Source organism: Polypterus senegalus, chromosome 18, assembly GCF_016835505.1.
Source record: "Polypterus senegalus isolate Bchr_013 chromosome 18, ASM1683550v1, whole genome shotgun sequence".
Classification (NCBI taxonomy): domain Eukaryota; kingdom Metazoa; phylum Chordata; class Cladistia; order Polypteriformes; family Polypteridae; genus Polypterus; species Polypterus senegalus.
In genome coordinates, this window is record NC_053171.1 from 9,641,088 (window position 1) to 9,663,586 (window position 22,499).

The 22,499-nt window shown below is 38.1% G+C and overlaps 1 protein-coding gene across 1 annotated transcript in view; it reads left to right on the forward strand.

Annotated features, from left to right (window-relative positions):
* LOC120518772 (leukocyte immunoglobulin-like receptor subfamily A member 2) overlaps positions 1-12,569 on the forward strand; it is a 36,253-nt gene extending 23,684 nt beyond the window's left edge. Inside the window, exons 3-6 of the mRNA XM_039741725.1 lie at positions 2,135-2,422; positions 3,498-3,776; positions 6,490-6,765; positions 11,609-12,569. Coding sequence (XP_039597659.1) covers positions 2,135-2,422; positions 3,498-3,776; positions 6,490-6,765; positions 11,609-11,730 — 965 coding nt within the window. The 3' untranslated portion in view covers positions 11,731-12,569. The remainder of the gene's footprint in view (positions 1-2,134; positions 2,423-3,497; positions 3,777-6,489; positions 6,766-11,608) is intronic.
* Positions 12,570-22,499: the final 9,930 nt, after the last annotated feature.

Genomic DNA, 22,499 nt, shown 5'->3' on the forward strand with positions numbered 1-22,499 from the left:
ATACTAACAAAAAGCTGGTGAAACTTTATCTCGTGCAAGCTTTACATGCCAGCTTGTAGAACAAATCATTGATGCACATCCACAATCCACATTACCGCGAAACAGACGCGGTCAACCCAGCACATCGTGGCTCAATCTAGAGTGTCTTATTGGTAGACATTTTATTGATTATATACTTCCAACAAAAAACGAAACAGAATCAAACTCGTACCCGTGCAGTGCGCTGTTCAAAAACTGATAAATCTGGAATGAAAACCGAAAAGAATCACGATATTATTATCCTGGCTGCGATGTCATTTTAGAATGTAATTTTTCATGTCAAAAAATGCAACGCTAAGGAGGTCAATTAACCTTGCTGTGGATGCTTATCTCAAAGACTCACTCTTGCAAAAATAATTAAGCCTTTACATTGAATTTTGAAAACTGATATCATAATGGGGGGTGGCACAGTGGCGCAGTGGGTAGCGCTGCTGCCTCGCAGTTAGAAGACCTGAGTTTGTCCTCCCTGCGTGGAGTTTGCATGTTCTCCCCGTGTCTGTGTGGGTTTCCTCCTACAGTCCAAAGACATGCAGGTTAGGTGCATTGGCGATTCTAAATTGTCCCTGGTGTGTGCTTGGTGTGTGTGTGCCCGGTGGTGGGTTGGTGCCCTGCCCGGGTTTTGTTTCCTGCCTTGCGCCCTGTGTTGGCTGGGATTGGCTCCAGCAGACCCCCGTGACCCTGTAGTTAGGATATAGCGGGTTGGATAATGGATAGATGGATATCATAATGTTCTTAGTCTATAAGTCTATCATAGATTTTTCCTTTTGATCTTAAAATGTTGGTAGTTAGGCATATAATTTCTTAATTACTTGGATTCTCTACAATTAACATTGAAATGACACATTATATGGCCAAAGGCTTGTGGACACAAGAATTCAGGTGTTTCAGTCGAACCAATTGTTAACAGGTGCGTAAACTCGAGCACAGAGCCAAGAAATCTCCAATAACAAAAAATGGCAATGGAATGGAACATACTGAAGAGCTTGGTTGCTTTAAATGTTGCACTGTCATCAGTCAGTAAGTGACATTTTTGCTCTGATAAACAGCCCCAGTCAACTTTTAAGTGCTATTATTGTGAAGTGGAAGTGTCAAACAGTCCCAACAGCTTAGCTCATCCACAAAGTGGTAGACCATATCAACTCACAGAGTGGGGTCACTGACTGCTAAAGTACACAGCACATAAAAATCGCCTATCTTCTGTTGTATCACTCAGTTCCAAACTGTGTGTCAGGAGATTCATGAAATGTGTTTCCATGGCTAAGCAGCTGCACACAAGCCTAAGGTCACTATGCACAATGCCAGGTGTTAGCTAGGTGTCCTAAGGTATACTGGCAATGAACCCAGAGCAGTGTTGTCCAGAATGATGAATCACACTTCACTCTCTGGCAGTGTCATAGATAAATGAAGGTATAGCAGATGCCAGGAGAATTGCTACCTTCTAGCCTGCACAGTGGCTACTGTAAAATTTGATGGAGGAGGGAGAGTGGCCTTGAGCTGTTTTTCAAGATATGTGTTAGGCCTGTTGGTTCCAGTGAAAGGCACTGTTAATTCTATAGCACACAATGCCATTTTAGACCACTTCACGCTTCCAACTTTGTGTCAACAGTTTGGAGAAGGTACTTTTCTGTTCCAACATAACTGTACCCTTGTGAACAAAGCCAGGTCTATAAAGCCATGGAGGTACTCAACAGAGCTCTGACCTTAATACTATTGAACACATTTGGGATCCCAGCATCATCAATTGTGAGCAAGATCTTCTCATCTGACATCAGCACCTGACCTCACAAATCCTCTTCTGACTGAAGGGGCACAAATTCCCATGGACACACTCCAAAATATTTTGGAAAGCAGAGTGGATGGTGTTATAGACACAAAAAGGGGCCAAATCCATATTAATGCCCTTAATTTTGAAATGGAATGTCCAACAAGTTCATGTAGGTGTGATGGTCAGGTGTCCACAAACTTTTAAACATACAACATATTTGCTTGTATAGTTCTTTACTGAAGTGGATAATTTATCATCCTAAGAGTAGCAGTCATACTTATCTCTGTCTCCCTCATGTCACCCTGTATTTCTGATCTCTTCTACTTGCAGAAAAACTAAAGGTTACATTAATCCTGATAATTGAAGGAACGCTTGTGTACAGCGAAGACTCAGTGACTCTGGAGTGCAGAATTGAAGATGACCTTACTGACTGGATATATCGCTGGTACAAAGGGAGTGAAAGAAATGTGGGGAATCAGATTAAGGGGGTTAATGGACACACTTACACCATCAAGTCTGTCACTCAGGGTGAAAATGGAGTGTACCGCTGTGAAGCCTACGGAAGCAGTCCTACTCATTCCTCAGAGTTTAGCAATCCTGTTGAACTGACTGTTCAAGGTGAGTTTATGAGTGCAGGTGAGTCAATCGGTGCCCAGCACAGTAGGACAGTTTAGAGCAGTTAATTTTGATTAAATCTTGAAGCTTATTTTATTCATTCTTCCAAACTCCGAGAGCAGATTTCCAAAGAGCTTCTCAATAAATTACACCACATCCCTCTCTTCTTTTTACTTTCTTTTTAGCTGACCAATTTGCAAAGAGAATCCTGTATGCCCCCGAGTTTGTACAAAATCTCTTTATGATTAGAAGCACAGTTTGACATGTTGTGTATGAACTACTTGTCTTCTCTTTTATAGTTTGTTTGGTCAGCATTGGTAGTCAAACTGTGATTTAACATCTCTGTGAGATTTGGAGAAAACATAAAGATCCTTTAGCAAAATAAGTTCAAAGCTTTCATTTACTTTATCTCTTTGTATTACTAACACTTTCTGCAATGTTATCCAGTTATTCTCCTATGAAGGTATGCTGGTCTGGACAAACAATGGCAGAGAGAGGGAGATGGAGTGTCTGAGAAGAAGAATGGCCACAACTGTTATGTCAGTAATAGACATCAGAGTAGTTCTGCAGTCTCATGCTTAACAAAATCCATTTTAGTGGAAGAAAAGATGTGATTGGCAAGAATAGTTTTTTCTAAAAATGATTTGTTCACTGTCCACACCTGATCAAGCTATTATCATGGAAAATACACACAGTGAACATCAAATTCACGTTCAAGTTCCTAGGTTTTAGAGTTTATTTAGTAATCATCTGCTTCACATGCAAGATTTGTTATTGGGGAATTAGGACTTGTGACACTTCTTCTTGGTTCTGCCTCCTAGCTTGTACTTTAGCTGTGAAATGGCTGGTAATTTCACTGCATAATATTCACTATGTAGGACGTTTTGACTGAAACTCATCTAAAACAATGTCTTGTTTTTACAACCTACCAAGTAAAAGGATTTAATGTGGACTGTTTAGAGTTCACTTCAGTAATCTTGTGTGACGAATAAAAGTAGATGGAGGAGCTGACAGTTTCCGTTTCTTAATTTTCTTCCACTCCTGTGTCTTATGTGGTCTCATCCTTTCACCTTTTCAGAAAGAACAGTCAGACTGGATGTGATCTCAAGTCATACAGATGGACGAATATTTGAAGGAGACCAGGTCAGCCTGCAGTGTCATGTCAGTGGAAACACTGTTGGGTGGAAATATGAATTGCACATGGAGTTGGATGGAATACAAAGCCTTTATAAAACAAAAAAGGAGGGCATCTTCACAATCAACCCAGTGACTCTCAGACATAGAACATTCTACTGTCAAGCTGGAAAAGGAAGACCTCACATGCATTCTAGTGATGTTATTAAGTTAGATGTGTCAGGTGAGAGATGTGTCTCTATTTTTTGTCATTTGTGTTTTATTTTGACTTAAGCAGGTCACCATCATTGTAATGTTACACTCACTAAATGTGTAGTTCTTTAAGGACATGCCCCCAGTGCCTCTCGCTCTTCATCGATGCATGAAGATGTGACTTATTTTAACGGTTCCACTTCTGAATACTGACACTTTAGCAGGTTGTTATTGAATATTATTACAGTGTTATAGTTCCTTTTCTCAAGAAATTGAAAACTGACCTCAAGTAGCTGGACTAAAAACCGAGAACCAGGGCCCTCATGTATAGAACGTTGCTTAGATTCCACACTGAAGTTTTCCTTACCCTAGAGAAACAAAAATGGCGTATGCACAAAAAATATTGGCTCCATAAAACCATATGTATACCAAGTCCCACACTAAGCTCCTTTATAAATCTCAAACCAACTTAAAATCATACACTCTTGTGCACATGCCTTAAGCCACTACCCGTCACCTTCCATCAGAAACCATTAACGCCTTTTTTGAATATTCAGGACCTAATCACCATATAAGTATGCCCATGTTCCTAAGTGACGCCTTTACTTTCAAACCATGAGAGAACTCAGAAATGTAAACTTCAGTAAATGTGAACTTGAGGTATTACTGACATTTGGTGGAGTTTAGGGAGTGGCTGGGGGAATGCCCCCCTCCCCAGTAGATGCACTATATTTCTAAAATAAGGCTCAAATAAAGTGTATCTTTTCCTCAGTTTCCAAGTAAACAGTTAATTAATTTAAATATGTTAGTCACCAATGACACTTGCACATCACACATCTTTGAGCAGTGTAAGTTCCATGAAGGAGAGATGGGTATGCTGGCTGGATGGGAAAATGACTTCTTGCCCAGCCAGAGATATATAAAAGATGGACGAGTGGAAACTGTTCAATCTCCCATTTACATTTACTTATTTGGCTGACACCTTTATCCAAGGCGACTTTCAATATTAATGATACAATTTGTTAGATTTCTTATGATTTTCCATTTGGATCACAGGCAGGTCAATTGGCTTGCTCATGGTCACACAGTGTCAGTATTGGGATTTGAATCCACAACCTCAGGTTTTGAATTCCAAAGCTTTAACCACTAGGACACACTACTTGCAGTGTCTCCCATATGACAGGTGCCAAAGTGTTTCCTCTTGGAAGCACTTTTGGGTCATGTGGATACCCCCAACAGCGCCCTCTAACAGCACCCAGGGACCCCGTCAGAGCTTCACTCCTGCTTAAATATCTATTATATTTTATATTATTATTTATTTATATATTAAATATCTAATATATTTTAGGACTAATAAGTGTAGTTTGTGTTGTTTTCAATTCAAGTCAAGTTGCTTTATTGTCATAATACCCATATACAGTATTGCAGGATACACTGGCATGAAATAACATTCCTCAGGACAATGATGCACAGTGCATAAACATAGGACAAGAGCAAGACAGGTAAAGAATTATTCTATACTATACTATATATAAATAAATAAGTAAATAAATAAACAAGCAAACAAAAAAAATAATTGGTAAGTGAATAGATAGTAATAATTTGAAATAAATTGCAATACATAAATAATAACAACAACTAATAATGAAAAAGAAAAACAACAAACATAGTAACAAGTATAGCAAATGTACTGCATAGGAATAAGTTAAAAGGAGCAGATCTGAACACACAAGGGCAGCACAGAGTTCAGAGTCCAGACTATCAAGTGGGAGAAGCTGTTGCAGAACCTGGCAGAACATATTTGGATACTACAGTACCTTCTGCTAGATGAATGTTGGTCAAAGAAACCATGGGAGGGGTGGGAGAGGCCCTTAATTATGCTATAGGGTTTACGGATGCATCGCTTTATGCAGCTGTCTTCAATGAAGGGCAGAGAGGTCCCAGTGGTCTTTTCTGTTGTGTACCTTGTGGTCAGAAACACTGCAGTTCTCAAACCAGACAGTGATGAAGATGGTCGGTCTTTCTTGTGTTTATGTATTGTGCATGTTTGTGTTGATTTTATATTTCATGTTTGACATAACACCAGGTTATGCCACTTGTAGACATTTTTATGATGATTGTGTAATTATCGGGTGTATTGAAAATGGGGATCAAACAAAGTATAAGAATCAGATGGAGGACTTTGTTTCTTGATACAGAATTGTTTCTTATTGTCAGCAAAACCAAGGAACTACTTGTTGACTTTTGCTGTACCAAATAGCCTCTATGTCTGGTCACTGTACAGGGATTAGATGTAGGTGGTGGTAGTGGTATAAGGGCTTGGTGGTATCTATCTATCTATCTATCTATCTATCTATCTATCTATCTATCTATCTATCTATCTATCTATCTATCTATCTATGTTTCAATATAATTTGCACATTTAACTGATTATTGAAAGTGTGGTATTCCTGTTATTGTAAAGTAGTAACTGAAAAGGGTATTTTGTAGGTTTGACCCTGCGCCAAACCCTCTTCTTTTTGTAGAGCCCCATTATTATAAGAAATAGTCAGCAGTCAGTAGTTTCAGACCTAATATAACTTGTTTTACAGCATAGTGGGGAGTCAGTAGAGATTAGTGGCCCCCAATGTGGGGGACTTACAATTTAAGGTTAGATTTTTTCTAACGCTAAACATACAGTTTTTATAACTGGTGTAGTTAAGGATCCACTTTAATGTCTCTCTCATCTCTCTTTCTTCCTACAGAGCTATTCAGTGAGCCCCACCTTACAGTCCATCCTAGTCCCTTGGTTGGGTATGGACACAATGTGACCCTGAAGTGTCAGTCTATGATTGAATTTCCAGAGAAACAACTGGTATACCAATTCCACAAAGAAACAGCATCTATTAGTCCAGAAACTTCACAGAATCAATTTACAATCCAATCATTTCAAATGGAGAATACAGGGAGTTACTGGTGTGATGTGGCAGTAAAAGGCACTGAGAAAAAAAGAAGTAACCAGGTGCAGGTAGCTGTGAGCGGTGAGTGGGGTTACCTTCTCCAGTATTCTGTCTCACTTTCTCTCTCTGTGTCTGTCTATGTTGTTTTCCAACATTTACTTTTCACTCCATTGCCATATCGTCCATATAGTTATAAAAAATGTTATGTGAACTCTTTACAATATCCTTGATTCCAACATGTATAGCTGTTAAAATATAATGTAGTCTCCATCAAAATCATGACAATAGATAGTGTAATTACGCATAGGAATGAAAAATCAAAAAAGAGAACTCATCAATATCTGTTTGGCTTCTCCTAGACAACAATGAGATCGGAAAGAAATAAAATGGAGACATAATCTTGTGTCTCATGCTTCTCAGATTTTTATCCTGAGAAAAAATACCCTGGTAGTCTCACAGGTGTCGCTTCTTGAATTTCAGCTAAGCTCTCAGTAAAGTCACACAATGGGCTCATATTTTCCAAGTAGTGTCTTAACTCTGCGGTGGGTTGGCACCCTGCCCGGGATTGGTTCCCGCCTTGTGCCCTGTGCTGGCTGGGATTGGCTCCAGCAGACCCCCGTGATCCTGTGTTCGGATTCAGCGGGTTGGTAAATGGATGGATGGATGGATGGATGGATGGATGTCTTAACTTTTTTTTTGCAATTTGAAAAGATTTGCATTTGTCCAGGGATATATGGTGTAGTGTATGGACAGTTGTTTGTGGTAATAAAACACTTTACTATAATTATAAAATTGTAGTCCTTTCTTCAAAATAATACTATTAGTTACTCAAATTGATATTGCTGTGCTCCAATTAGATCACAGTCATTCTGGAATAATAATCAAAGACACTATGTTGTATGCCCACTTCAAATTATACCTCTTAAGCACATATTCAGGGGTAACCGGAATGTGCAAGAGATCATGAGAGACTGGGAGGATCCCTAAAAGGATAATAATCCTTGTGAAGAATTCATATCTGGGATAGGTGACATCCCACAGAAACTAATGGAAGTCAGATCATCTGGAAGCTACAAAGGGTTCAGGGACTTTTGATAAGGAATAGGGTCTCAAAGATGCAGCAATTGACTGTGCTTGCAGAAAGAGAAAAGTCCAGGACTTTCAGTGGGCATTCCTGACCTTACCCGTAATTCTAGATGTTTCCCCTTAAGTATTGATGAGCCAAAAGATTTGTGCAATATAGAATTTGCAGTGAAATTCAGAGTTTCTCTCTTAAAAAAAAAAAAAAACTTGCAAAACAAATTACACTTTGATGGCTGCAATATCTGAATCACTGAAACAAGAAGAATGGTGTTTAGTTCCTTTCTGGAATTGTTTTCTCACCTATCATTTGCCATTTAAATGACTAGTAAAAAAAAATAACTGGGCTCATTTTCTGTCAAGTGCAGACAATTTCTTGAGCTATCAGATCTCTTTTATATTTGTACTGGTAAGAGGACACCTACTTTGCCAAATTGACAATTCTGGCGATCATCTCAGAGACAGAAATTAAACTCAACGCCCTCTGGGTGCCCATCTGCAGGAATCAAAAAATGGAAAAGATCATTTGCTAGGTAGCAGTGGAAGGGTGGCAAGTGGCTTTCCATGTAGTCAGTTTTGCTGTGGTGGTGTATTTTGGTGAGTCCTCATGTGAAAAATACAAAGAATGTCTCACTTTTAAAATGCGAATGAGAGACATAAACAGAATTGATGTCACTAGGGTATGGGTATTTACCTGCTACAAAGCTATGGAATAACATGTAAATGCAAAAGTGTGAACAAGTCTTTAGTTTTCTACCCTCAAAAACCTTTAAAATCTCCACAAAACTATTTTTAGTGAGTTTCACTTTTCACAGTTATAAAATTGAGAGCAAAACAAATTTTAATGTCAGTTTCTCGAATCTGTATGAGAATGAAAACGTGTCTGTTTCAGTCATACTTCTTATAAGTAACCCTATAAAGGATTTTAAAGTGTCAGCAGTCCAGTAATTTTAAATTCAGGAGGTGAGATGGTGCAAGGGCTAAACTGACAAGATGCTAATGGGCCATATAAAGGTATAGACAGTCATGCTGTTTGTCTTTGATGCTGACAATGACATGACGATCTTGAATTCCTGGAGGAGCAGCTTATCATATTCCCATCATTGATATTACCAATCCCCTCCAAATCTCATGATGCTGCCTTCCCAGCTCACTCTGTCATTTTGACTGCATCTTCTGGAAGGTTCTTTGACAGAGGAAGACTCTCTTAGCTTGAACTGTACATGGTTGGGAAAAGGAAGCTTCATCTACCACCATAGTTTCTTCTTCTTAAGTGATGGCAGGGCAAAGAGGAACAGCAGTAACTCTGCAGTATTTCAAATCAAGCACATTGATAAAAGCCTTTCAGCACACTACATGTGAATTCCAGAGTTGTCAGGAGATACCAGTAGAAGGTATGAACAAACATATTTCTCAAAATGAAGAATAAATATAAATATATAAGGGGGCACCCAAAATTTGTAGAATTATTAAAAAAACTTTTATTATAAAACTTACAGTATTTAATAATAACAATAATAATACATTTTATTTATATACTGTATATCCCTTTTAGACACCTTCAAAATACTCTCCTTGAGACATTTGTCTCTGTGTTTCTCCCATTCCAGGACATATTTCCTGTATTCATTTTTTGTTACCATGTTTACAGTCTCCTGCATTTTATTCCTGGATTTGGGAATACACGGTAGCAAATTTTCTTCCCTTCAGTCTCAAGTTTCATTTTGGAAACAAAACACAGGGAGTGAGATTTGGTGAATGTAGGGTAGAGTTAGCAACATCAAAAATTCTTTAACTAACAATGTGGTGTGTGCAGGTGTATTGTCATGGTGCAAAATCCAGTTTTGTACTTTTTTCCTGACGCTTTTCATGATAATTCATTTTAGGATTGCCCTTCTAGCTCATCTCTCTACAGTTTAGTTAAACCATTCAAGATGCCTCAGCACTTCAGTGTAATGTTGCTGATTAGCAGTCTGTCCATGGGGTACAAACTTTTTATGAACATGTTCATCAGTGTTGAAGAATGTTAGTATCATGATATTTTTGAGGTTTGGTATGACCTGACATGATGTTATTAGCTTGGAGAAAAAAAATCGGCAAAGTGACGTCCATGATTGCAGTATAAACAACAAAAATGCGTACTTGATCATCATCAGCATAATGTCAATTGCTGGATTGATTAACTAGACTGTAGGTACACAATACCTAGTGGTATACCTGAGAACTGCACCCTACTCCTGTGGTACAGACCTATTCTGAGAATTTTTGGGTTAATATTTGAGGTGAGTTGGAACTTTAATTTATAATAAAAGTAAATGAAAATAATAAAGCTGTAGGTGTCATGAGGTTTTCCAAAATTCTGCAGCTACTGGAAAGAGCATTGAGTGTGATACGTACAAAAACAAATTCCAGTCTTTCACTCAAAGGTTTTAGTCAGACAAACAAATCAGACAAAATGAAGAAAAAACGGATAATAAACAAACAAAAAACTTGCTTATGTTGTTCAGTTTAAGGCTTACTTATCTTAGTTATGTTTCTTTTTCGTTACTAATTCTGTTGCTTATTATGGTCCTGTTCAATCTATATACATCAGACTTCCAATATGACTCGGAGTCCTGCCACGTGCAAAAGTTCGCTGATGACACTGCTATTGTGGGCTGCATCAGGAGTGGGCAGGAGGATGAGTACAGAAAGTTAATCAAAGACTTTGTTAAATGGTGCGACTCAAACCACTTACACCTTAACACCAGCAAGACCAAGGAGCTGGTGGTGGATTTTAGGAGGCCCAGTCCCCTCATGGACCCTGTGATCATCAGAGGTGACTGTGTGCAGAGGGTGCAGACCTTTAAATATCTGGGAGTGCAGCTGGATGACAAATTGGACTGGACTGCCAATACTGATGCTCTATGTAAGAAAGGTCAGAGCAGACTATACTTTCTGAGAAGGTTGGCATCCTTCAACATCTGCAGTAAGATGCTGCAGATGTTCTACCAGACGGTTGTGGCGAGTACCCTCTTCTACACGGTGGTGTGCTGGGGTGGCAGCATAAAGATGAAAGACGCCTCACGCCTGGACAAACTTGTTAAGAAGGCAGGCTCTATTGTAGGATTAAAGTTGGACAGTTTAACATCTGTGGCAGAGAGACGGGCATTAAGCAAACTCCTGTCAATCATGAATAATCCACTGCATCCACTTAACAGTGTCATCTCCAGACAGAGGAGTAGCTTCAGTGACAGACTTTTGTCACTGTCCTGCTCCACTGACAGACTGAGGAGATCGTTCCTCCCCCACACTATGCGACTCTTCAATTCCACCCAGGGGAGTAAATGCTAACATTAATTTTATTTTAATTTTTTTCATTTTTATTACTATTTAATTTAATATTGTTTCTTTGTATCAGTATACTGCTGCTGGATTATGTGAATTTCCCCTTGGGATTAATAAAGTATCTATCTATCTATCTATCTATCTATCTATCTATCTATCTATCTATCTATCTATCTATCTATCTAGAACATTCAATATGTTGTATGTGGTTAAATACATTAATATTTTTCAGTATATACTAGTATATAGGTTAGAAAACTGCGAGCCTCTACCTTTCTATTTACCTTTCTAAACATAACATCAGAATACAAGTCCTGCGTTGTGTCCAATTTAAGACTTCACCATTTTTGTGGTCCCTTGAAAATTTTCCTTAGAAGAAACATTTATTGGTTGCACCCATGACGATTTGTAAAACATTCTTGAGGTGCATGTTTTACTGAACAAGAAACATTTGAATTGCACTTTTCCTGTATTTTTCAATCAAATGGAACTCACAATGTCTTTTGTTTTATTTCAGTGGATTACACAACAGAGAATGTCATAAGTCTCGGATTATCAGGTCTGGTGCTACTTGTTCTGCTGGTCCTTGTGAGTGACTGCTTCTGGATCAGAGTGCTCTCAGTAGGAGTCAGAAAGTGATCTATAACTGTGAATGAAGGCAAGGTGACATTCCTAGAAATGACAATGGGAGAGTGTTCATCATTACATGACTCTAAAGTGAGAGACCAGCCCAACTTTAACCTTTTGTCCATTTTAATTGTACATTTGTATTAATTTGCAGATTTAACTAAGGAAATCATGAAGATAAGCCTGATTTGTTTTAATTTGCATATGCAACACTATATTTTTTATTTGAAATCCATCATACTGAAACTATAGTTGACATGAAAATTAACAAATAATAACCAACTTCAGACGTTTGTACATATTTGCCGAGAGTCCAGTTTTAACAGTGTGCCTCATCTTTCATTTTACTGTGGAAATTTGTACTGTAAAATGAGTGACCACGTTATTAAGTTAATCCACATCATTTCATCATCAGTGTTGTTCTCGTAATGTTATTTTAAAAAGGTAGACTGAAGCCAACAGATTATATGTATTACTAATTAAATATAAAAATGATTAGGACTAAACATTTAACTAACTTTGAAAACAGTATGGTAAAAGGAGGTAAAGTTATTATTATTATATGGCTAACGCCTTTGTCAAGGCCACTTACATCATTCAACAAAGTCAATGGGTAATATTTCTTTTGTTTTACTCCAGTTGGAACACAGGCAACTGAATTGACTTGCATGTGGTCACGCAGCATCAGTAACAGGATTTCAACCTATCACCTCAGGGTCTGAAGTCCAAAGTCTTAACCACTTCACCACACTGCCTGCCTAAGTTGTTGGCACAAGTGTATTTAGAACAGCCAGAATAGCAGCTCTAAAGTTGTTTTCACTGCTCTGGACAATAAAATATTTTTTTTTTAAACTGCAGACTACCTCTATTATTATTATTATTATTATTATTATTATTATTATTATTAAGTTTACTCAAACGAACAATGGTAAACTATAGATGTCTAATGTATAAGAGAATTTACAGGACTCATGAAAACAACTTATGGAGCTACACCTGCATTCTTTTTTGCTTTGTACAATCAATAATTGTAAATTCTGTCTTCTTGTAACCAATAATTTAGCAAACGTTTATAACTTTAATGCATGTGTTTTGTTATCTAAATAGTTTATAGTGCTTTTAGTTTAAAAAGGTCAGACAGTTGACAACTTAATTGTAACTGAAAACAGAGACAACAAGAAATTGCACAGATAAGTATGAGGATCAAAGCTTTTGCGCAGAGCCCTCCATCACTAGGTAACCAAGACATATGTGTATAATGTCACAAGATCTGGAATCCCATGTGTATTTTTAACATAAATATTGGCCTGTCCATGGAGCCAGAGATCAACAAAAGGAACTGACATTATAGACTGAGACTCATCACGAAAAGAGAGAGAACATTTCATCTGGACATCAGAGATTGTAACTCCTCCACCTCCACCTTTGACATCGCTGATTTTCAGCAAGGTTGCAAAGACTATATACATCCATAATTTATGTATTTTCTATTATACTTTATTCTACTGGTATTATTATACTATAATAAATGCCAAGTTGGTTTTAACTTTCTATATTTTATCTCATGATATAAGTAATAAAGTACATTTTAGGGAACCTGGTGAAGGGGAGATAGTCTTTTGCTCTGTCCTGTGTGGTTATCTGGCTGAGAGGAGTCATCCAAACAGGAAGACCAGTGTGCTAGAAATCAGACATTGCTTTGTTGGTAAGTGGCATATAACCAAAGGGCATATCAGCCTTCATTGTTTTTAGAATATTCTTTGAGACCAAAGTACCATGTAAATCTGGGTTATATCAAGGGATACCTGTATGTTGTTTGTGCCAAAGATAGTGGGTCCTTATGTGGAGTACTAGAGAGTGTGTGGCAAAGCATTGATCACTCCTATGGTACCTATATGGATGTGATCCAATGTGAAATATTACAGAGGGACTGGCAGTTAGGCATCACTCATACATAGATGTCTGTGTAGGATCTGTGTGTGTGTGTTAAGATTAAGGTATGAAAGTAGATGAATGTAGTAACGAATGTGGTGAGCCCCACTCATCCTACAACTATATATTCACCAACAACAATGTTGTAAATGCATCATAATCCAAAAAAAGCCAAAATCCAGCCTGTGGCAGTCATGCATTGAAAAATCCATATTAATGCAATACCAGTCATGAAAAACACTAAACAGTCACACCAGAGAAACCCACCACTCATCTTCTTTTCCAAACCCACTGACCCAAATTTTCCACTTGCACACTGTTTTAGGAGTCTGGCCAAGAGCTGTGTTTTTACTTCACAAACAATATAAAAATATTTATTTTTTTCAAAGACTAAGAAATAAACTTGGAAGAAAAAATCAACAAGAAAAATCAGCGAATTTAACTGAAATGGTAGTTGAGAAGAGAATTGCAGAAGTCATTCAGCAAGAAAATCCAATTTAGTTAACCACTGAGTTGAGACAAAGGAGCTAGTCAAAACTAAAATAACAAATGCTAAACTTTCCTTGAACTCTAGTTCAATGGTGGAAATAGTATCTCGGACAAAGCAGCTCATGCTGCTGCATTGTACTTTATCAGCTTGTATCCGGAGGATGGTCCCTAGCAACTGGGCATGATCCCATAGCAACTCATTGCTTGCTTGCTTGAAGTATATTTCAATGTGATAACATGATGCAGTCAGAAATAAAATAAAAAAGAATTAAACATTATTTTAAGCAAAGACTGAAATTCAAATTTATACATGAAGGGTGCAGCAGTGATAGCACTGCTGCATCGCAACAAGGAGGCTGGGGTTCATGTCTGAGGTTCTCCCTGCGTGGAGTGTGCATGTTTTCCCTGCGTTCACATGGATTTCCTCCGGGTGCTCTGGTTTTCAACCACAGTCCATAGACATGCAGGTTAGGTGTATTGACATTGGTAAGTGTGTGTGTCTGTGTGTGTGAGTTCACCTAGTAATGGACAGGTGCTTTGGCCAGGGATTGTACCTGCCTTGCACCCTCTGCTTGCTGGGATAGATTCCAGTCTCCCCTTGGCCCAGCTCAGGATAAAGTATGTTTAGGTGGTGGATAGGCTAATACATGAAATTAAATATTTAAAAATGAAACTTTCAAAATACAAATCTCTCATAAAAAATCCCATAGAGTACAAAATTAACAAACAAGACAAGTTCCCCAATTCTCAGCACTTAATGAAATTTGACAACATAGTTTTGAAAATGTGTTGAGCAACAGGCAATTACATTGAATTACACAATATCCGAGTACAAGTCTGGTTCAGAAAGAAACGCATTTGAATGCAAGGTTCAGTGAACTTAGTCACACATGGGGTTTGACAGGTCACTACTTAACTTAATCCCATACCTCACACTGCCAAATAAACTAGATAAGATGTGCAAGCACAAGGGGAAAAACATCTAGTTTAATGAATGCCATTTTCCTTTGTTTGTTTAACATGGAAGGAAAGACCAGGATGTGACCTCAGTTAAACTCACATTAACTCACACAGTTTCAACCTGCTGGATGTCAGCCATACCAGCTAGCTTGTGGCACTCTAATGAGGTGGGGTGTGTTTCCATGGTTGTGTCCCTTGAGTAGAATGACACAGAGAATTTGAACACAGTAAGCAGTCTGGAGAATGTCTTCATAATAATAGTGTATACAGTAAAACAACAAATTGACTTTTTTTTAGAAAGACTACGTTCAGTGACATATACCTAAAAATGTCTTGAATGGTCCCACGAAGATGACGATAAATTCATTTTCAAGTAGTGGATTTCAAGATCGGCAGACCTGAAGGAAAAAACTGCTGTTATGTGCTATGGTAGATATTGGAGATATAAGACTCCCATTGTGAGATTTTATGAGTGCACTTCCAAGGAGTGACCACCAGTAGGAGAATATAGAACAAATTTTATGATATAATTTTGCCATGTTATGGTGTAACTCTGGCTTCTTATCCCAGTTTCAAATGCAAAATGGCAGTGTAACACCATCTCTTGAACTTTTCACTAATGAGCTTAGTCAAAGTCCTCGTTTTAGGGTTGCATTATATTTGTCCTGATACAACACTCATTCGCATTTCTTTTGAGGAAAATATATCTTTGATTACTGTTGCATGAATTGAGCAGGAAAGCAAAAGTCGCGGTTTTTTGGTTTCCACCGTGATTTCCCCCAACCCTGCAACTAGGAATACAAACAAGCAAAAGAAATAAGGAAAGCTTTTCTTCAGAAATGTTTTCTCTAAAAAAGTCACATAAAGACAGTATCATGCAGCTTTAAAAAATATGGAATTAATTGGATTTGTCATAGGCCAGAATCCCTGGGCTGCACTTTCAGTTTCCATTTCTCAGTACGTTCAGGGAAACAAACAAAGCAAAAACAGGAAAAGTGAAGAGTGCATAATAGAGAATGGTTGTTACAACATAATTTCAGGCCTTCATTAAAATATTGACTTGTTAAGGGTTTTCTACACCAATTTGATGAATGTGACCAAGTGCTTTTTTGTTGAATTGGTTGTTTCCGGGCTGTTGCTTAACAATTATGATTACAGTTGTCCTCTTGTTTTATACTTTAATTAGCTGTGTTACCCGAGTTGAAGTCTAAGCAATCACTGGAGACCTCAGCATTAACGTTTGCTGTGTACCATCTATTGGAATGTATTTTGTAATTCATGTAGTGATAAAATGCATTGTATTTGTCATTTCAACATACTGTATGGCACATCACAAACACTTTTAGTATCAGGTTCAGGTTAGGGAGCATTTCCTGGTACAGCATGTTTCCACTCCCACCACATGACGAAACAGCTCAGGATCCTGGTTGGCAACTTCCCCCGCCCCCCAGGCACAGTCTAGTCCCACCCTATGGAAATGACAATCTATCTGCTACAGCCAGGCAGTACATGGGTGTCCCCTTGGCCTGGTTCAGCTGATCAGGTCCTCAACAATGAGGATGCTGAAAGCCAGATCACCCTCGGGGAATCATGCCAAATGGCTGTAACTGATGCTTCCTTAAATGCAGGTAATGTGCCTCATTTGGGACTCAAATATCAAATTGTCAAATTAGTGGTACCCTATCATTCTCCGAAGAAACATAGTACCAAAGTGAGACTCTTGGCAGAGTGGTGTCAGGATAACAATCTTGCTCTCAATGTCAGCAAAACAAAGAAGCTCATCATTGATTTTTGGAAACAGAAAGTTTGAAATGTCCCCATTTATATTGGAGGTGATGTTGTGGAGAGGGTCAAGAGCATCAAATCCTTTGGGATCACCCAAACTACTGACCTCAAGAGGAAAGAACACACCATAGTATCATTAAGATGGCTCACAAGCGCCAACACTTTTCCTCAGATATCAAATTCTACAGGTGTGCTATGGAGACTGTCCTCTCAGTATGTTTTACACCCTTGTTTGGTGGCTAATCTGCTCAGGAATGTAAAGCACTTAAAATGTAATGAGAACAGCATAGAAATTTATTGTCACAAAGGTACCAGAAATTCAGGTCATCTACAATTCATGCTGCCTCAGTTACTGACATGAGCAATTTAGACAGGACCAAAATTACAGCAATCCTCTGGTAATAAATACTTTACTAACCTACTGGTGTAAAACTAATTCAGTTTAATTAGTGCATTTCTCATAAACAACCATAAAATATAGAGTTTGTGGTATATCAATGTTATTAAAAAAGATATGCTTGTGAAATTTAGAGGAGTAAAGCATTTTATACACTAGAAAATAAACAGTTGTGAATCCTTTGGATACACCTAGATTCTTGCATTATTTACTTCTGAAAATGTGTTTGATGTTCAAATATCATAGAAATATACATGCATATTTATATATAATAAACTATAGCAATGAATGAACACAATTTATTCCAACTAATAACAATATTATTTCTTCCTTTCAATCCTTCATTTAAATATTTACACTCCTGGCTTGATGGAGGGAGTTAGCCTCTCAGCCAATGACTTCTCCAAAAGATAATTCGAGTCAGTTGTTCCAGCCAATGAGATGACATTAGAGGTGTGGCTTAGAGGAGCCCTGCCTTTTAAAAAGGCATGCAAAGTTTGATGGCTCACAGATTCTGCTCTTCTCAAAATAGATCTGTTCATTTCAGCAACGACAGAGCAGAGGACCTTAGGAAAAAAAAAAGTAGAGACACATAAGGCTGCAAAATTATTTTTAAAGGCCTGGGTGTGCAGCAGTCTACAGTAAGACAATAGTAGAAGTCAGGAAAAGACAAATAAAAGAGGCCTGCATTTTATTCTGTCTTTTTTGCCCCGGTCACAGATTACTTTCCATTTAATCGTATAGATTAATATGCTGGATAATAAATTTAAAATATTAAATATTAAGCAATGTAGATGATAGTAGAATCCATAATCAAAGTATCAGCTGTTACAGTAAAATTAAAGCAAAAGTAAGTTAAAATAATAAGAACAAAAAGATGGAGTAAAATAACCAGAACCAATAACATTGTAATGTTTTCATTAATATTTTCAATTACATATAATAAATATATCAAGGTAGTAAAATACAAGTGCACAGTTTTTGTATCATATGATATAAAAACTGTTAGAAAACACCCAAATGCATGTGTGTATGGATAGAACTATAAAGAAACAGGTGCATTTACTTCTATATAAACACACAAAAATATTGAACAGAAGTGATGTCATCTGACCCGGAACCAGAAGTGGCGTCATCAGGTCCAGGCAGAATTTCCTGTGTTTGTTCTGCAGGGATAAAACGGAAAGGATTAGTGCACTCTGCCACCCCCTGGCTTGGTATGGAATTACCTTCTTTTGAGCCTTTTAGCTGCCTCCCATGCGCACGTGTGTGGCACCTTAGAGTCTTGACCTAAACAAGGCACTTTGACTATTTGATCATTCAATTTGCTTATCTACATTGGCTTCCTGACAAATATCAGATTTTCTCCAAAACCCTTTAATTTATTTAAAGAGCTGTTTTTTCCAAAATTCCAAAATGCAATCCTGCCTGCTGCTTATACTATTAAAAAATATCACTGAGTTGAAATCTATTGACTCTGTAGCCATAGTTTGTACCTCTTGGCGGGTGCTCATTCAGCTTTGTAGCTAAACCCTATAACTCTAATCTTAAGTCTATTCATGAGACTCCATCCATCTCAGAATTTAAATTCATACTATAATTTGTGCTATTTTATCTGAGTTTCTATAGCCCTACAGTATCAATTTACTGTTCCTACTTCACTGTACAATAATAAATTAGTTTGCCATTCTTTGAGTTTTCCAATTACTCTGTTTTATGACTTTGTATCCTTTATATGTACTGTATGTGTGCTTGTTTCATTAAGCTCCTTATTTCTTTTTCACACTATATCTTAATATCATGGTGTTCTGTGTTTGTATATCTTCTATTGACTAACAGTGTCAGTTGTGAATGTTTATTCTAAAAATTTTACTATTTATTTCTTAACTTCGATATTCCATTGTATACAAATCAAGACTGTATCCAACAGGGGCCACATGCTCCTTGGGAATGTGTTCTGTTTAGAACTGTAGTTAATACTTTGAACCTGTAAACATCTGCCATATCCTCTCAGTTGCGAGAAGCAGATCATAGATAGACTATACTGCCAAAGGTATTTGGACACCTTCCTTTACACACACATGAACTTTAATGACATCCCATTCTTAATACTTAGGCTTTAAAATGGAGTTAGCCCACCCTTTGCAGCTCTAACAGCTTCAATTCCTTTGGAAAGACTTTCTGCAAGGTTTACAAGTGTGTTTATTGGAATTCTGACCACTTTTCCAGGACAGCATTTGTGAGGTCACTGATATTGGAAGAGAAGGCCTGGCTCGTAGTCTCCGCTCTAATTCATCCTAAAAGTGTTCTGTCGGGTTGAGCTCAAGGTTCTGTGCAGGCCAGTCAAGTTCCTCCACACCAAACTCGCTCATCCATTTTTTATAGACCTTGCTTTGTGCACTGGTGCATGCTCAGTCAAGTTTGAACAGGAAGGGGCCATTCCCAAACTGTTCCCACAAAGTTGGGATCATGATATTGTCCCTAATGGCTTTGTATGTTGAGTTCACTGGAACTCAGGGGCCAAGCCCAATCCCTAAAAAACAACCCCACACCATAATCCCCCCTCAATCCAACTTTACACTTGGCACAATGCAGTCAGGCAAGTACCGTTCTCCTGGTAGCCACTAAAACCAGACTCATCCATCGGATTGCCAGACAGAGAAGTGTGATTCATTAATCCAGAGGACACATCTCCGCTGCTCTAGAGTCCAGTGGCTGTGTTTTTACACAACTGCATCCCACACTTTGCATTGCACTTGGTGATGTAAGGCTTGGATGCAGGTCAGGGCCAGATTTTCCTATAGGCTAACTAGGCTTCAGCCTAGGGCCTCAAGATCAAGAGGGGCCTACATTCAAATTGTTTTATTATCTCTCATGTAATTTACAAACTTAAAAATGGGAGGTGAAAGGGCCTCATAAGTGGAATAGCCTAGGGCCTCTTTTCATCTAAATCCGGCCCTGATGCAGGTGCTTGGCCATTGAAACCCATTCCATGAAGCTCTCTATGCACTGTTCTTGAGCTTTTGGAGGTCTGTAGCTATTGACTCTGCAGAAAGTTGGTGACTTCTCCACACTGCACCTCAGCATGCGCTGTCCCCTCTCTGTGATTTTACGTGGCCTACCACTACATGGCTGAGTTGCTGTTGTTTCCAATTACTTCCATTTTGTTATAATACCACTAACAGTTGACTGTGGAATATTTAGTAGTGAGGAAATTTCATGAATGGAGTGGAGTTTTTGACGATTGCATTTCCATTTTCAAGGCTCAAAAATCCAAAAAAGCATTGTCTATAAAACTCACTGTGGTAAAATTACCAAAAAAAAATTACCCACAGGGTCAAAATTTTCAGTTCCAAAGTAATCTATTGTCTTATCCTGCCAAGGGTAGATATGTGTACCAATTTTGCTGAGACTGGACCAAGGGTGTGGAATTATATAAAAAAACACACAACATTGAGTTTTATATTTTAGATAAGTCTGACAATTCCTTGATGAAAGACACTTTATAGTTTGGAGGTAAACAACAAAGGAAAAAAGACAAAAAAGACTGTGCTAGAATTGAGGGCAGAAAAGGGCAGAGGGCAGCACTGACTTTTACTATCACTACCTAAAGATTTCTTTTATTCTTCAGTTCTCCCAAGGAAACACACTTTTATTTACTTTAATTTCTTTTAACCATAAAAAAATTATGTCATTTATCACTACCACTAGGACAGTCCACCATATTCCCACAGCCTGCAAGTAAGCCTTTCATGAATGATCAATTTAAAAGCAACATAAACCTTAACTGCCGCTCCATTTTTTGTATACATTAGGGTAAGCAATGCAAAAGCCCCTAGAGTACATTTTATGAATAAAATCAGCTATTACTTCCTCACAAAATATTATGACAGCGAGTTAAACAAAAACTTTCAATCCAGCACTGTACACCCTCCATTTCCTGCTCTTGGTCACACCTGCTGACTGATTTTATCTCTCTTTGTTTAATTTGACAGAAGTAACAAATTGTGGTTTCTGGTCTCAAATCTGTGAAACCGCAACCACTTCAAGGTCTTCCTCTGCCATGCCTCTGCTTATCTGCCATTTGTGGTAATCCACACTGGCCTGTTCTTATCTGGGTAAGGGAGCGATCTGGTTGTGTGTTATCTCCATCCTGGTGCACAGAAAGGAAGGATACAAGGAAGACTTTGAACATAACACATCCATTCAGTGTGGCATAAGAGAGCATTATTCACTTTGTGATTTCATAACAAAAGCAAGTTTAGAGATTTAGAGATGTCTATGGTGTTTCAGCCAACCATACAGCTAAGGGAAACCCTGTCTATTGATTCTTCTTCTTCTTTTGGCTGCTCCCGTTAGGGGTCACCACAGTGGATCATCTTCTTCCATATCGTTCTGTCCTCTGCATCTTGATCTGTTACACCCAGCACCTGCATGTCCTCTCTCACCACATCCATAAAACGACTCTTAGGCCTTCCTCTTTTCCTCTTCCCTGGCAGCTCTATCCTTAACATCCTTCTCCCAATATACCCAGCATCTCTCCTCTGCACATATCCAAACCAAAGCAATCTCACCTCTCTGACTTTCTCTCCCAACCATCCAGCTTGAGCTGACCCTCTAATATTCATACAGTATATTAATTTCCAAGTGAATAAATGTTTCACCTCCCTTTCAAATGATATAGTGTCACTTCCCTTCACTCAGAAAATTATAGAATATAACTTTTACATTTTATTGGCCTGACTTACACTTTTACCTCAATCACTGATATTTTACACTCACATGCTATCATAGTCTCCTCCTCATCTACAAATTGTCTTTATATCTTCTTAACCAAAACAAGCACTTATCACTCTAATTTTCATTTTCTCCACATGTGGTGTAGTCAGTAAACATGAAAGCAGCCAGGGGTTTGTTTATTGGCTTTATTTTCATGTAAAAATGACATTTTTATGATTGATAATCAATGTCTCACTGACCACAGTGGTTGCAGCAGCTTTTAAAGCTTGTACCCTCATGTTCACTCATTTTCTCTTTTATTTCTCCTTTTATATATTATAATACAACTAGACATTAAGCCTGTTACAATAATGGGCGCTAGAGCAGTAGTGCATAAACATTTGTATGAACAGTCTATATTAAATGGCAAGGGACCTTGTATGTGGCTGTAACATGCATCACTGTATTGTGTGCCTTTAATTTTCTCTCGCAGTAATAC